Source organism: Vanacampus margaritifer, chromosome 7, assembly GCF_051991255.1.
Source record: "Vanacampus margaritifer isolate UIUO_Vmar chromosome 7, RoL_Vmar_1.0, whole genome shotgun sequence".
Classification (NCBI taxonomy): domain Eukaryota; kingdom Metazoa; phylum Chordata; class Actinopteri; order Syngnathiformes; family Syngnathidae; genus Vanacampus; species Vanacampus margaritifer.
The window spans coordinates 9,705,512-9,721,810 of NC_135438.1; the positions used below are offsets into that span (position 1 = coordinate 9,705,512).

At 37.4% G+C, this 16,299-nt stretch overlaps 1 protein-coding gene across 2 annotated transcripts in view; it reads right to left on the bottom strand.

Annotated features, from left to right (window-relative positions):
- palm3 (paralemmin 3) overlaps nt 1-16,299 on the bottom strand; it is a 36,450-nt gene that overhangs the window by 8,234 nt on the left and 11,917 nt on the right. For both annotated transcript variants that reach the window (XM_077571621.1, XM_077571620.1), the window contains exons 2-3: nt 4,834-4,886; nt 3,719-3,799 (exon numbers count right to left, since the gene is read on the bottom strand). In XM_077571621.1, the coding sequence (XP_077427747.1) occupies nt 3,719-3,799; nt 4,834-4,878 (126 nt within the window). In that variant the 5' untranslated portion in view covers nt 4,879-4,886. The remainder of the gene's footprint in view (nt 1-3,718; nt 3,800-4,833; nt 4,887-16,299) is intronic.

A 16,299-nucleotide genomic window follows, 5' to 3' on the forward strand; every position in this document is an offset into this window, starting at 1 on the left:
AGGAACACAGAGAAGAGGCGTATACGAGAAGAGTAGAATAGAGTGATCTCGAAATGTTGCACAATTTAGAGCATTTTATGAGAATAGAGTGTAAAAGCTTTGGAGTTTCAAATATGTTTATCTGTAATGTCAGCATATCAGTGAACATCAATAGACCTCATTTCAACCAGCATCAAAGGATTAGCTCTGCCTGTGTTTTACAGTTTCCTTGTTAATGGTTTCATCTTGCTTGGGTCACACTTTCGGTTCTTTGTGCCGTTGCAACAGGCTTGACTGGAATTCAAAAGGTTGTCAGCATCACACAGCTTTTTGCGAAGCCAGCTGTTTGTCACATTGGACAAGCGCTACTGAAAGAATGGTAGCTTTTTACTCTAGTCTGTTAGCTGCAGGCTGATTAGCCGTCACATTGTTGCCATCGGGTAGATTCCTTGCATCTTCAAAATCGAGTTACCAAACTGAATCATTCAAGTTGGTATGATACCTTATATTGCTATCACGTAACAGTTATGTAGCAATAGCACAACACCTTCACAAAATCATGTTCAATCGCTATTTTAATACACTAAAAAAAGTTAATCTGTTACACTGTCAATAATTAAAATTGTAGGACACGCAGCACCAGTGAGTCCTTCCTCCTTTCTGCATTGAATTCAAATGGATTAATGAGGGGAGCCGCTTCGATTTGGCCGGGAGTCGGTTGTGTTCACTCCCACAACGGCACAAAATAGACTTTGCACAAGACTTATGCTAAGCATGAAAATAGGGCCCTCAGAATCTTGAAGCGACTTATCTCACGAATTCCACTCGTGAGGAAGAGCTGGAGTTCTACGACACTTCTCCGACGTGTCCAAGAGAGTTAAACATTGCCAAACAAAGGCTTTTATGTTGGTGACAGTTTGTACTTTTCGTTGAATCATGAATAGGTATTTGAAATCAACCAAATCAAATGCCACCATGATTGAGCTTGGAGGTACCACTTTATTAGCCTTAGTGCAAGTCTGCGCCGTGTTCTCTCTGCTAGTTATAATTATCTTTGCCACATTCATCTTCATTATTATTTCCTCACGTGCTGTTCGGCTCCTCTCCTGCTGATTCGCTGACATCTTTTTCATAAAGATCACTGGCACTGCCTAACTGCACGCCTCCTCCTGAATAGAAAAAAGGACTTCTGTTCTAAGGCTGTATCGCTTTGGCACTTCCTGACTCCTTGGAAAATGATACCATACTCCTTTTTAACACGCCTACAAATGAGGATTCATCTCCAAGACAAACATTGCGTTATGTTCATTGCAAACGACTTATTTTAGTCATTTTCTCCACTGAGCAAATATTATTGGAGCATTTCAAAAGAAAGATGTAACATAACATTTAATGGAAGTGATTGGTTTGTAGTTTTTACACACAAAAGCGGCCTGCTGCCTCACCGTTTTTTATTCATGCTAGCAAACCACCGCTGTTTCTCACTTCACTAAAATGACATTGCTTAAAATGGGTCCAATTGGTGGCTCCAAGTAAACTACATTTGTCTACCCATGCCAAAAAGCAGGTCATTCGGGTGTTCCCAAGTAACAAAAATGGAATGAAAACTATGACAGCCTTATTACAAATGAATTTTTCAGCAGAGCTTATCACTAATAGAAGACTCTAAAAATAAATCTTGCCCCAATGATCTAGGTTGAACTGACTATGATACTCGCTGAAACTCATTTTAACCATATCTAAAATGCACTCAACTTCTTATAAATTGTCCTGTTTCAGTTTAGATTAAGATGCATGGTGTCTTCAGTAACTATGACAACAGAGTTTCAGCCTGTTCACCTTCATTTTAGGCACCTTCTTTTTTCCCCAGCAAGCATCTTGGGCCAATCCTAAAAATCCAACTCATTTATTATTATTTTTTGCCTTCACGGAAGTCCACTGACACCTTAAAAATCAGTTCTTGAAACAAATAAAGCTGTCACCATCATAAAACCTTTCATATAAACTGTGTAGTTAATGTCTAAGTAACATTTTAATATTCTTTTTTTTTTTTAATTAAATACATTTTTATTTTGTATGTGGGTGAGTACGTGCATGTGCGTGCGTGTGTGTGTGTGTGTGTGTGTGTGCATGTGAGTGTGTACTCATTAGTTCACCTAAAACCTATTAAAAATCCCATACCGTTCACCTAAACCGAATACTTCAGAATCCAGCTAGAGTTGTGAGGTTGTCAGGAGACCCGAGGAAGGATCAAAGAAAAGAAAGGAAAGTGAAATCCAGCACCAACCAGACATTACCTACTTACTACCCACCGGGTTACCAACCAGAGTCTTTCACCAACCCCAGAAACATCTAAATTCCAACAAATTAGGGAGACCTCAAGAGACCAAAGGAGAGACTGAGGAAAGGAAGGAAGGACAGATGGACATTTTAATATTCTTAACGTAACCACATATGCATATATATTCATTTGCTTATTTGTCTTCCACTAACACTTCCAATTCCATCACTTCAAACTTGTTTGCAATTTGTTAGCGTGCATACAGAATTTAGAGTCTGCTATTGGGGATTTTAGTAAATCAGGCCCTCAGAAATATTCCACTGTTTCTAACTTAAAGGCGTTTCACTGCAAAAATGAAAACAAAACAAAAACCTCAGATTTATTTGCTCAAATAACATCTCGTGTGATAGCTGAAGATTAGTGTGATTTATTCTTCCCTGAAAATGTTTTAATTTTGTGGTGTCGGACGCATGCAACTTAAATGTAACATTCTAATTGCTTTTTTAAAATTGAACAAATAAATTCTATTTTCCACGATATTCTACTTCGAGATGCACCAGTTTACCACAAAATAAATTCACTTTAACCAGATTTCTCCGAGCACAGTGCAACACGTGATGTTTTTCCACTTGCAACTGAAATACTCAAAATCTCCACCCTAGCCAACATCCTCATATTTCCCAAAAGTCTGCCCACTGTTATTGGTTACCTCCCTTTAACTATGATGGGCACAAAACCATCTCTGTCTTCTCCTGCCGCAGAGAACAAGCTCCTCTCTGTTACCTTGCCTGCCCCTTTCAGCTACCCGCATGCAGACTACCTCCAAACATTCCAGGAGCGGCACTCACGCCGATGCGCCTTCCCTTTTTTTTTTTTATGGCAATCGGCTGACATAAACAGTGACAGATTTAGCGGCAGGTAAAATACAACAACGCGTCGATAAATTCTGACTCTTGTGACTGCGGCACTGTTGTTAACACTTATGCTGTGAGCTGTCTCAAAGGTAGGAAGAATTAGCTCATTAAAAATTAAAGCGTCCTTCAACTTAGTTTTATGGCCACAATAAAGAATGTCAACAAGCGTATGGATGGAGATAAATAATCGTAACCGACGCCTTATACCTGCATGCACAGTAACACATGCCACACACACACACACACAAAAAAAGTGCAGAATTTGAGGAATGTGCCGAAGGCAGCGTAACACGGTGGAGTAGGAAGTGGGAACGGCAATGTGGAAATGATGTGAAAACAATGGAGGTGCTCTGTGACTTGCACTGAGTGGAAACACTGCCAGGAGAGCTGAGATGTTCAGATTGCGTGAAAAAAAGAAACAGACGAGGAAGGCTATCTGCTCCCAAACAAGCCGGTACGAGTCTATTGAGAAAAGTGTAAGTGAGAGAGAGGGAGGCGAGACATGAAATAAGACGTCTAAAAAGAGCCTGCTAAGGTGACAGACCTTGAGCTGCTGCAATCGGAGTTTTTCATCCTCCATCTCTCTCTTGGCTCGCTCCTGCTCCTCCTGCAGACGCCGCTTCTCCTGCAGACGGCACGTAGGCCAGAAATTAAATTGAAGCGATAATTGAGCAGCCGGATTGAGTGATTAATCGATTCATTTTTGCCCCCCATTGTGTAAAATTGATTAATCATGTCATGAAGCAACCTGAGGCACAATGGAGTGCAATACTTGACTGCAACCAGTAGGGGTGCTGTTGAGTCATTCACAACTAGTAGCTGTCGAACAAAAAGTTGAGCGCAAGCCTCACAACGATCAGCATTATTCCGCTCATTACGGCATGGCTAAGGCAACTTTGTTCGGCAATATTACTCCGCGTAATAAACGGTACGTCTTTTAAATAGCGCTTTTCCACCTGTCGAGTCATAATGGCCGTTTTTCCACATAATAAAAGTGTTTTTTTTTAATTTATGATAAACTCTCAAATAGTTATTTCTAATATCCCAAAAGTTGAACATTTCAGAGTTTGACCGATATTTAGAATATGCTAAAACACAGTCAAACAAGAGTGTGCAGTGTGCATTCTTGGGGGAAATTTTATAGAAAATGCACTAACCGGAAAATGGATTTGGCCATGATACAAGTAATTTAAAGAGGTAGGCAAAGAGGAAAATGTGCGTTGGGTCAGAGGATAATGATAACTTGAGGAGCTTTGGAAATCGGTTATAAAAAACATGAAGACCATTAAATGTAATTTGCCTTGGACATTTAGCTACTCAGATGCTCATAATTAAAATCATTTCAATTTTGGGGGATTGCCATACTTCAAATATTGCAGGTGCTGTTAAAGGTTTTAGCGTGGTTTCAATCTGCTTACAAATGACATTATAATTATTTTTAAATTGTGTTTATTAGAATAAATTGGAACTTAACCAACATCTCCGAACAGATTGTATTGGACTTTGGCAGTTCCATTGTGTTTCCATTAAGGCTCTGTTGATCCAAATATCAACAACACTCCAGCCCGTAATGCTCAGTGCAGCACTGCAGCCTGGTGTTGTTTTCCACTCCTTTTGAATTATGTATGAGCAACAAACAGCTCTTCTCTGTGGACTCACAGCGATGGCCTCCAGTCGCTGTTGGTACTTCTCCGCCTCATCCATCCTGGCACCTGTGACACAGACAAAGACGGGTGAAAAGGTTAAAGACTACAACTGTGTATTGTTGAGGTTGACTGTTCACTGGCTGAAGAGAATGCAACTTGGTTATTGTTTTGTCATGGTTGGTTCATTAAACGAGTGGTCAGTGGTCATGTGCTTTTTGTGCACCAAAAATAATCACAATCCTATGATAGTTGGATGAAGATGCAAGTTTTTAACAGCACTAAGGGGACTTGAGCCTTTGTACCATGAACTCTTCCCCCCCTCCAGCCAAATAAGCTTTTTCCCAACATGACAGTCTTAAGCTCCTGCAAGCAAATTTGTACAGGAAATACGTATTTGTTATCCAGCAAACGTTGCGGAATGTGACAATATTTGAGTTTCCCTAAAAACTCACAAGGTTTTTAAAACATCCCAGGAGACAACCTACGTTTTTTTTCCTCTTTTCATCTTTAGAGGTTTGTGAATCTTTTACTAAATATGGTTTATTAGATTATTTAAAGTCTGAAAATAATGCTGAAAATATTCTTGGCTTAAATGCCAACAGTGTTTTCCTGTAAATGTCAGTTGAAGGGTTTGTTAAATCATTGTACAAAAAAAAAGTCTTCCATGGGCACATTTCGGTAAAAAAAAAAAAAAAGACAGGGAAAAAAAAAAAGACAATTATTGCCACTTGCTTGAAAAGTGTCGAGAAACAAAACACATACAATAGTTACCAATGGTAAATGGACTGAGATGACATAGTGCTTTCTACACTATACGCATGTACTATACTTTGCATACAACCTTATAAACAAGCTTTAGCATCAAAGGAAAGCTATTGACCGATCTAACCCATCCCGAGTTTTGTTCTATTATTACTTGCAGAAATGCCAAACTCATCCCTCATTGCTACTTGTCACACAACTGAAAGAAGATATGTATAAAAAAACAAATAAAAACAAAAAACAAAAAAACAAAACCATGGATGGCGAAGCTGGGGTGTCATTGTGTTTGCAGTAGAGATGGGCAAAGAAATAATTTAGTTGATTGTTAAGAATTCTGTTGTGGAAATTGTCGCTTATGTCGACAAAGCGGAACGCGCTACTTGGCTGGAACTAGCAGAGGTGTTGTTGAATCCATCCATCCATCTTCTCTCAATTTAGTGTCTCTTCGCACAACTCAACATTAACTATGGGAAATTCAGCTACATCCATGCAACATATGGCAACTCAAGAGGTCGAGTTATATAACCACGTTAACAGTTGGGTTATTGATTGTTAATGTTCACCATAGTCGATTAACAGGGATGTGATTTGACCAAAGTGAAATTATCTGAAAATTTAGCCGGGGGTCTGGGGGCCGCTGGCACCCAGCTAGGTCCAGGGCGGGGACAGCCCCGGAGCTCATGGGTTTTCCGTGTTTTTAAGTACTTTCAATGCACTCACATGACAAAGAAATAGACAAAACAACAGCATCAATTTTCAATGTATATTGAACTATCCCATATAAAATGGCAGTTTTAGTCAACTCAAAATCAGTCACATTCAAAAACATTGGACTGCCTTTGCTTTTAAAAACTATCACTGAGAATATCATCATATCTAACTAATGTGATTACTAAATTAACACATAAATAATGTTGAAGAGTTCAAATTTCATGAACAAATAATTGTATCATGACCAAATGAAGTCATGTGCATACACAATGAACTACTTAAAAAAAAAAAAAAAAAAAAAAAAAAGATTTTTTTTTTTGGGGGGGGGGGAGATAAAAAAAGCGGGATTCCGCGAATTAGCAGAAAAATCACATCCCTGGATTAAGGAACTACTCGTAATAGTTCAAAATTTAAGTCTGCTTGTATATTCTTCTCTACTAGTTCTTTTGGAATACACACACACACAGTTATATCTTCCTCCTCTTGAGTCTCACGGAAAAAAATCTGTTATTTTTTCAAAGTGGTAGATCTCTCATAGCCTTGGGGACTGGTAGTTATCATGGTGAGATTCTAGAAAGAACCTGAAGGAGTCGTACAGTCCCCTACGGCTGTTGAGCGAGTGATACAAATGTATAGAAATGAGAGAGGAAGCACAAAATGATTTAATAAGAATAATAGGAAGGAAACCCGACTGTATAGGGGAAGTGTGAGATGGAGAACGGCAGATCCACTACAGCATATACTATATAAACAATACAACAAAGGATGGAGAAACTGGAGGTGGCAGCTTACACTATAAGACTCCTTCGGGACCATAATCTTGCATCTCAACGGGGTTACAGATGAGAAAAAGCAGGCCGAGATAAACAAGCAGAGCCAATTGGCAGCTTTGATGAAGAGATATCGAGAAAGCTCCCTGAAGACACACACTGACTCGGATAATTATATGTAATACAGGAGAATCCAGCTGACATATTCGAAAAGTTTGAGAGAGTGGAAAAGTTGAGATGGTCAGAGAGCGGAGATGAAGGGAAGAGGAGGTGTCGTTAACCGACGTCTGCTTCTCTTAAGATCCTCATCATTAAGAGGTAAATTGCGGTCAATCAGCTCGCAGCTTTGCTGCTGGTTCATGAGTTCAAAAAGCCTTCCCAAAAAAAAAAAAAGAGCGGTTATGACTTTAGCAGTGATCACCAAGCACAGATTTCTGTTAGTGTGTCACGAAAGGTAAAAAAAATATCAGACTGCAGGAAGAAGATCATAGCACTTATCTAGTGCAGGGTCATGGGGTGGGAAGTAAAAATATCAGTGTCAATGGGAACAAACACTGATAAAGTATCTGTCTCTCTAAAATATAAAAGGAAATCGCTGTCATTGGGGTTCGAGATATGCTCTTCCTCAACTCGAAAAAACAATACTTCAGGGTATCTTTCTGGTTTTGAGGAAGCGTAGAAGGAAGACCTGTATTAACGCAAACTACCTACATGTAATGTATCTATTTACTGGACATTGTGGCATTTTAAATGTCTTCAAACGGTCTAATTTTACGGATCATCATCATTTTGGTACAACTTGAAGGCTCAGATCATACAAGGATGTGATTTTTCCGCTAATTCGCGGAATTCCGCTTTTTTTATCCCCCCCCCCCCCCCAAAAAAAAAAAATAATAATTTTTTTAGTAGTTCATTGTGTATGCACATGACTCCGACAGATAACATCTTCTGCTATAACAAAGACATTTGTGGTATGCTCTAATATGAGCTACTTTTCATTTGGTCATGATACAATTATTTGTTCATGAAATTTGAACTCTTCAACATTATTTATGTGTTAACTTAGTAATCACATTAGTTAGATATGATGATATTCTCAGTGATAGTTTTTAAAAGCAAAGACAGTCCAATGTTTTTGAATGTGACTGATTTTGAGTTGACTAAAACTGCCATTTTATATGGGATAGTTCAATATACATTGAAAATTTATGCTGTTGTTTTGTCTATTTCTTTGTCATGTGAGTGCATTGAAAGTACTTAAAAACACGGAAAACCCATGAGCTCCGGGGGGCTTCGCCATGTCCCCCCACCTAGCTGGGTGCCAGCGGCCCCCAGACCCCCGGCTAAATTTTCAGATAATTTCACTTTGGTCAAATCACATCCCTGATCATAGCAAGGAATGTGTTTTTCTATTGACTTGTCCATACATTCATGCATGGTCCACATTATTCTTTAATGCAACGGCTACCCACATTATTATTTAACACGGAAATGGATTTGGAGTGACCCAGATTATATGACTGAAACTTCACTTCTGACCTACCTTTATTAACATTCACTATCTAATCATGTGAAGAGATTTTCATTACATCTGGCACAATTATCAATGAGCTCTTCGGTTAGAAAAACTGCCATTGAACAAAATGTGGGGTTAAGAGCTAAGTGTTCATACCTCATTGACTATTACCCATTTCCATTTTCTCCAATTATTTAACTTAACTGACAGAAACGTCATCCAATCATCTTTCAAATAGGTTTTTGCCGACCCTTTTCCAAACACTTTCCGAAACAGCTTTATTAACAAAGCACTTTGCAGAACACATGCCACAAAACATTAACAATAATATACCCGTAACAATCAGCACGTTAAAGGTAAGAGTCTTCCTCTTACGGGAGTTGTTACTGCTTTCATCTGTTGCATAAAACAAACTGGTAACGTTAGGCACAAGTGCGTCAAAAAAAAGCTGTATTTTGCTCTTCAAGGCAATCATCTGCTTATTCATCTCAGTGATATGACCTCCATATATGCAACACACAAAGGCATGCAAACATGTACAGTACAGTAAAAATGTGCTGATTATATGACAGAGATGATCGTTCTAAATAGTCATCCTACACTCATACCTATATCCTACCTTTATCTCCAAACTTGTGTTTGCTAGGTGACCTAACAACAATTGACTTACCACATAAACAATTTCAATCTACACTTGTAGCCCTTACTATCGCAAAAAAAAACAATTCTTGTTAACTGGAAAAATAAACAAACTCTGAATATCGACCAATGGTCTCACCTCCTCATAAATCACATTTTAATGGAAAAAATATCTGCCTCAAATAAAAACCAAATATCAAAATTTATAGAAACATGGTCTACGTATATAGAATTTTTTTAACCTAATTCTGGTTACTTAATTCTGTCTGTTAGCGAGAGCCACCACATCGTGATAACTTACATTGATGTTTCTGCATTTGGCAATTTATTATTATATTATATTATATTATTAGTATGGGATTTTTTTTTAATGGGCTTTAGGTGAACTGATGAATACACATATGCACGTACACGCACGCACGCACGCACACCCACATACAAAAAAAAAATATATATATGTGTATATATATATATATATATATATATATATGTGTATATATATATATATGTGTATATATATATATATATATATATATATATGTATATATATGTGTATGTATATATATATATATATATATATATATATATATATATATGTATATATGTGTGTATATATATATATATATATATATATATATATATATGTGTGTATATATATATATATATATATATATGTATATATATTTAAAAAAAAACTTTTTTTTTTTTTTAAGGAGAGCAATGATGATGTCAAATCGAATGAACAATACTGAGCTCTCCTTGGAAAAAAAAAAAAAAAAAAAAAGTCATCCTACACTCATTACCCAAGAATGATCTATTTTTAAAAAAACAAAAACCGGCACTGTTGGTAGCCCAAGGACAGAATGAGTCAATTTTGGCAGCTTTAACCTTAAGCGACATACCATACATGAAATCTTAAAAAGGTATGAAGGTGGCGTGGCTAAAAACTAATTTAGTGTAAAAAAAAAAAAAAGACACTTGAAGGTTCTCATCATGGCTTCATTACACACATTCCTCTTGCCTCAGGACCAAAAATGTATATTTGCCTTTAGTGTATGTGTGCTTGCTTATTTAAGAGTGTATATATTTGCATAGTAGGGGGGAATGAATTGTATATCCTGGGTGTGGTGACATTGGCTCAGTGGGAACAGATGGAAGAACAGCAGGGTGCTAACAAGAAAAAACTTTTAAGATTTGAGTTCATATCAGCTTTCCACTTGCGGCTCTAAAAAAAAAAAAAACACACACAAACTTTACACTGGCATAGAAATATTTGCTTTTTTAATCTGAGAGACCATTGCTGCAAGTTATATCAAGAAAAGCCTTTTTGGAATTCCAACAAAGCATTTCATTGTCTCTTTTTAAAAGGCAGCAGCAGCAGAGGCATTTGACATAATGCACGTTTGCCCAAAGTCATTGTTTACATAACACCAGTACCTCGTGCCGCTTGAAGAATGTTGAATGTTGTTGCTAAAGAACTGTACGTCTAACAGATGACATCAGCTTTGCTGTCGAGGAAAGGCTCGAGCTTGAGGAATTCAACTCATGAATGATGGAAATAGGGCAGGGCGCTCAAAGCGCGGAGACAGTTGCATATCTTTCTGGTGAGGTTAGGTCACAGGGGCTTCTACGAGAGTGGGAGGTGTGCCGCATGAAAACTGCTGGTCAGGCCATTTTCTAGTCCAGGCTTCACTGAGCTGGGATATTTGGTTGGCAAAGCAAAGCCTGGCTATTGCCGAACCAACTTTGGCCAAACGGCGAGTGGAAACACTGAGTGGACATAAGTGTTTTTCACATAGCAGCGCGATATGCAAAAAGACTAAATTAACACGAGCAGTTTCATTTTTGAATTTAAATTTTTACTTTTTTGGGATCATCCCAAAAACTAACAATAAAACAATGGGGGGAAAATGGACATGAGTGTTTTTCACATAGCAAGGTTTTTGGGATGAAACTGAATGCAGACATCGCAAAAAACGTAAAAAAATAAAATAAAAATGGACATAAGTGTTTTTCACATAGCAGCGCGATATGCAAAAAGACTAAATTAACACGAGCAATGTATTTTGTTTCATTTTTTAATTTAAATGTTTACTTTTTTGGGATCATCCCAAAAAGTAAAAATAAAAAAAATGGGGGGAAAATGGACATAAGTGTTTTTCACATAGCAGCGCGATATGCAAAAAGACTAAATTAACACGAGCAATGTATTTAGTTTCTTTTTTTTTTTTAAATTTTTACTTTTTTGGGATCATCCCAAAAACTAAAAATAAAAAAATGGGGGGGAAAATGGACATAAGTGTTTTTCACATAGCAAGGTTTTTGGGATGAAACTGAATGCAGACATCCCAAAAAACGTAAAAAAATAAAATAAAAATGGACATAAGTGTTTTTCACATAGCAGCGCGATATGCAAAAAGACTAAATTAACACGAGCAATGTATTTTGTTTCATTTTTTTATTGAAATTTTTACTTTTTTGGGATCATCCCAAAAACTAAAACTAAAAATAAAATTAAAATAGACACATAGCAGCAATGATATACTCCTCCCAGATTCTGCAAAAATGAACTGTGCTGCTGTTTTGCGCGGATACAATCCTGGTTGCACAGAGTTATTAGATCAGCTTCTACGTCTATTTGTCTCAAGTTTGCATCCGTTTTTCATCGTGCATACCATTTGTGTAAATCAGGCTCATATTTTAATAATCAAATGACTAAGGATGGCAATACGATTTGCTTTTCGTCTCTTTTTTTGCTAGACTTGGATTGACTTTTTTTATAACTGTGCATATTCAATTAGGATTAATAAAATGTGCAAACATCACTCGCTTCTTCTTGAGACTACAGTAGTTTCTCCCTGAATAATATTGTATTCCTTTATGGTAGTCTATTCTTACACATCAAACTTTTATTAATATTACAAGAGTGTGAATGCAATGCGGAAAGTGTGTGGGTTAAACAAATACTAGCATTTCCTTTCTGTTTTACAGTGGAGCAGGTTGACAACACAGCAAACTAATTTGTCAAATGATCAAAACAAGTTGGCGAGGTTGATCAGATAACAAAAATAAAAAATAATGATCTGTCATCATATCACCCTTCTTTGTAACTACAAACAGCAATAATGCGCAAAAAAAGTATGCATTGTGTACACTAGACGGAAAATGAATGACAAAATAACTCCGAAATATAATGAAAACAATCCATAAAAAAGTTTAAAGTTCATCTAATCTATGGGGTCTTCCAAGGCCACTGTAAACTGTCCACATCCTCCCACCCTTGTGCTTGGGAAAGGGAAGTGCACAAACACCGCTGTCCTCCAGACGCTTGGCAACGGAGAGCAATCGCAATGACCCTGATCCCTTAACCTGCACATCCTCCGCTGTCGTCGTCGTCCGTTGCTGAGGAAAAGCCAGACTTGGACGGCCAAATGGCAACATGAAAATGATAGAGGCGATCCCTCCCTCTCTATAGCTCGTAGGTTATAGCAGGAGCACCAGAATTGTGGTCAAGTGCTTTTTCATCAGCTATCGATTTTCAGTTCAGCAGAAATTGTCTTATTGGAGACGGATATCCTGTTACATAGGCAGATATGAATCCGACACCGTGGTCGGGAATGGATTTGCACGTGTACATTGTCAACAAACTGGATCATCTTTGGAGGAATGGCTGCTGAAATGGCGCCAAATTCCTTTGACTGACATTTGAAGTCACGAATGAAGTCAAGTCAAGTCATCTTTCTTTACATCACGAATTTGAACGTGCTGGGATAGCCTCTTTGTTCTGAACTTGAGAGATAATGAAATCAGAATTGGGTCACCTAAACCATTAGTATACTGTAAATCTGTCATAAGTGTTGAGACAGAAAATGGTGCAAATTCCTTTGCAGTGTTCAGACACGCACGTAGAAGAGGGGCATAGACAACAGTAACAAGCAAAACCACTTCACAGAATGGCAAAGAGGCCAATTCCTTCCAAGCACGAGTCACTCTTTGCTATGCGTCAATGTTTGCCAAATAATATTCAACAGACATTATTATACATGCAGATTTTATTTACAAACTGTCTTTCTTTACAAACAGCGACTGGATTTTATTGGCTTTTAGCTTCTCCCCCCCGTACTATATTCACAGATAATTCTGAGGTCACATATTCAATTTCAGTTTTATTTGTGATAGACCCTTGAGATGAGCAGCCATCTTTTTTTTTGGAGAGGGTCCGACATAACAAACCCATAAAACTATCTGCCCAAAATCACAAGCCCCTTGCATCCTCCATCACAGACAGACACAATTTAAATTTTTATAAGTTAGGTCTAAAGATCATTTATCCATTTCATAGTTACTTACATTCATTCTGCATTGTTTTTCTCTATGCTGAACTATAGTTATTCTCCATAATGTATTTTTTTTGTAAATATCGTTGGGTGTCTGGAACGGAATCACATTATACATCATTTCCAAAGATTGATTTGGCTTTTTGGATGATTTGGCTTTAGTCAGTCCTTTTGGAATGAAATTATTAACGAAAAGCAAAAGTCAACTTTTAAGTACCACTGATTCATTGTCACACCCACATAAGTGAGAAGAAATTCGTTCTCCGCATTTGACCCCATCCCCTGAGGACCCTTTAATGCTGAGTGTCAAGCAGGGCGGAAATAGTCTTTGGTATGACCCGGCCAGGGATTGAACCCCCCAACCTAAGAGGCTCAGGGCAGACACTCTACCATTAGGCCATTGAACTGGGTACAAACCTGAACATTATAAAAGCTACATTTGGTAGAATGGTAGAACATTTTGTTGCAGCCAATCCAAAGATGATTGACAGGCCACATCATTCTTCAGATGGCTGTGAATGTCTCCATGTTGCCCTCTAAATAACGCTCGTTCTGGACACGCTTCTGATCACGAGTAATGTCAAAATGTCCATCTGCCACCCACGTTTAAAACATGAAGGGTGGAAGGATTTTGCTGACGAGAATCAATTTCACAGCCTCTGAGCCAAGGCGTCGATTTGAAGTGACAACATGGTGATGCTTTTGTACAAAAGCTCATCCGCCACCCTTCAAATCAGCCAACATGTTAATTCGGTCATCTAGGACCTACACGATAGTAACAATTTACAAAAAAATAACCTACTGCACATTTCAAATGAGTGATCTTGGCTAGCTAACATTAAACGAGATTAACATGCTGTAAAATCCCTCTGTGAATGGGCCAGCGTTGCGTCAGTTGAAACGAATGCTATTTCCTTTTTTTTTTTTTTTTACCAGGAAAGCTCAGTATTGTTCATTCGATTTGACATCATCATTGCTCTCCTTTTTTTAAAAAAAAAAACAAATAAATAAAAAAAAAAAATTTTTTTTTTTTTATTATTGTTATTTTTTTTAAATATATATACATATATATACATACACACACACATATATATATATATATTTATTTTTTTTTTGTATGTGGGTGAGTATGTGTATGTGTATGTGCGTGTGTGTGTGTGTGTGCGTGCATGCGTGCGAGTGTGTGTGTATTCATCAGTTCACCTAAAGCCCATTAAAAAAAAATCCCATACTAATAATATAATATAATAATAAATTGCCAAATGCAGAAACATCAATGTAAGTTATCACGATGTAGTGGCTCTCGCTAACATACAGAATTAAGTAACCAGAATTAGGTTAAAAAATTCTATATACGTAGACCATGTTTCTATAAATTTTGATATTTGGTTTTTATTTGAGGCAGATATTTTTTCCATTAAAATGTGATTTATGAGGAGGTTAGACCATTGGTCGATATTCAGAGTTTGTTTATTTTTCCAGTTAACAAGAATAGTTTTTTTAGCGATAGTAAGGGCTACAAGTGTAGATTGAAATTGTTTATGTGGTAAGTCAGTTGTTGTTAGGTCACCTAGCAAACACAAGTTTGGAGATAAAGGTATCCTACAGTCCAAAATAGTGGAAAGTTTTTCTAAGACTTTAGTCCAGAAATACATAACCGGAGTACATAACCATAAAGCATGAACATAAGTGTCTGTAGTGTTTTGTAAGCATTGGAGACAAATGTCGAATGCTATTTCCAAGGATGCTTCTCTTTTTGAACAGATCCATCATGTAATTTCTAGAGAAGCCATTTCATATAATCACTCCGCACATAGCGGATAGCATAGCGGAAACATTCAACTGTTTTTTTTATTTTAAATTGATTTTTTTTTTTAAATAGATGTGTTTTAATACATTAATGGGATTATATGTGACATTACTATTTGCTAACCCTTAAAACACTGATTTGTCCTCATGCTTGTAAACAAGCCAATACAGATTGAGTTATGCTACATACTGTATTCTAATTTAGAATTTTCGACGAAAGTATGCCTCTCAAATTGCGCAAAATTTTGTGGATACAACTGTCATCGTGAGTGACGTCACAAGATTCAATCAGTTACATGAAAGAGATTATTGTATGTTTTTATCAATGTATGGCCTTCAAATCTTTTGGAATACATGAAATTTGACTTTACAGCTTTCTCTTTTCAAACTTTGTGTACAGACAATTGAGGGTCATATGATATGCTAGGCAAACAGCAGCTTTTAAATGCGAGGAAGAACTCTTTATGTGTGTGTTGGTTCTTCCACTTTGCCACTTAATGCGGATTACAAGCTCGCAGTATTTTCATGGGCGCACAGACATCGCGACTGAGGGAAAATCCGTCTGGAAATGCTGACTGAAGGTCAATATGATGAGTCAACCCATCCCATCCATGATTGTTACAAATCATGCATGTCATTTTTCTTCCGTTGTGAATTATTTAATCTAAGCAACTAAAAAAAAAAAAAAAATTTGGAAAACAGTCACATGACAAAGATATACATCATACAAGAAACCAGATGTTAATAAGAGAATGAATGGGAAGGCTCTAAGTGGTGATGCTTTCAGGTGACTAAGACTTGGCGGCAAATGTTTGGACAAGTCCTAACAAGGTAGCTGAGGATGTGACACGAACGTGTTGTCATCTATTGACGCCAAAGTAGCCTCAATGATGCATACGCACGCAGCTCACAAAAGGGACACCTCCCCATGTGCA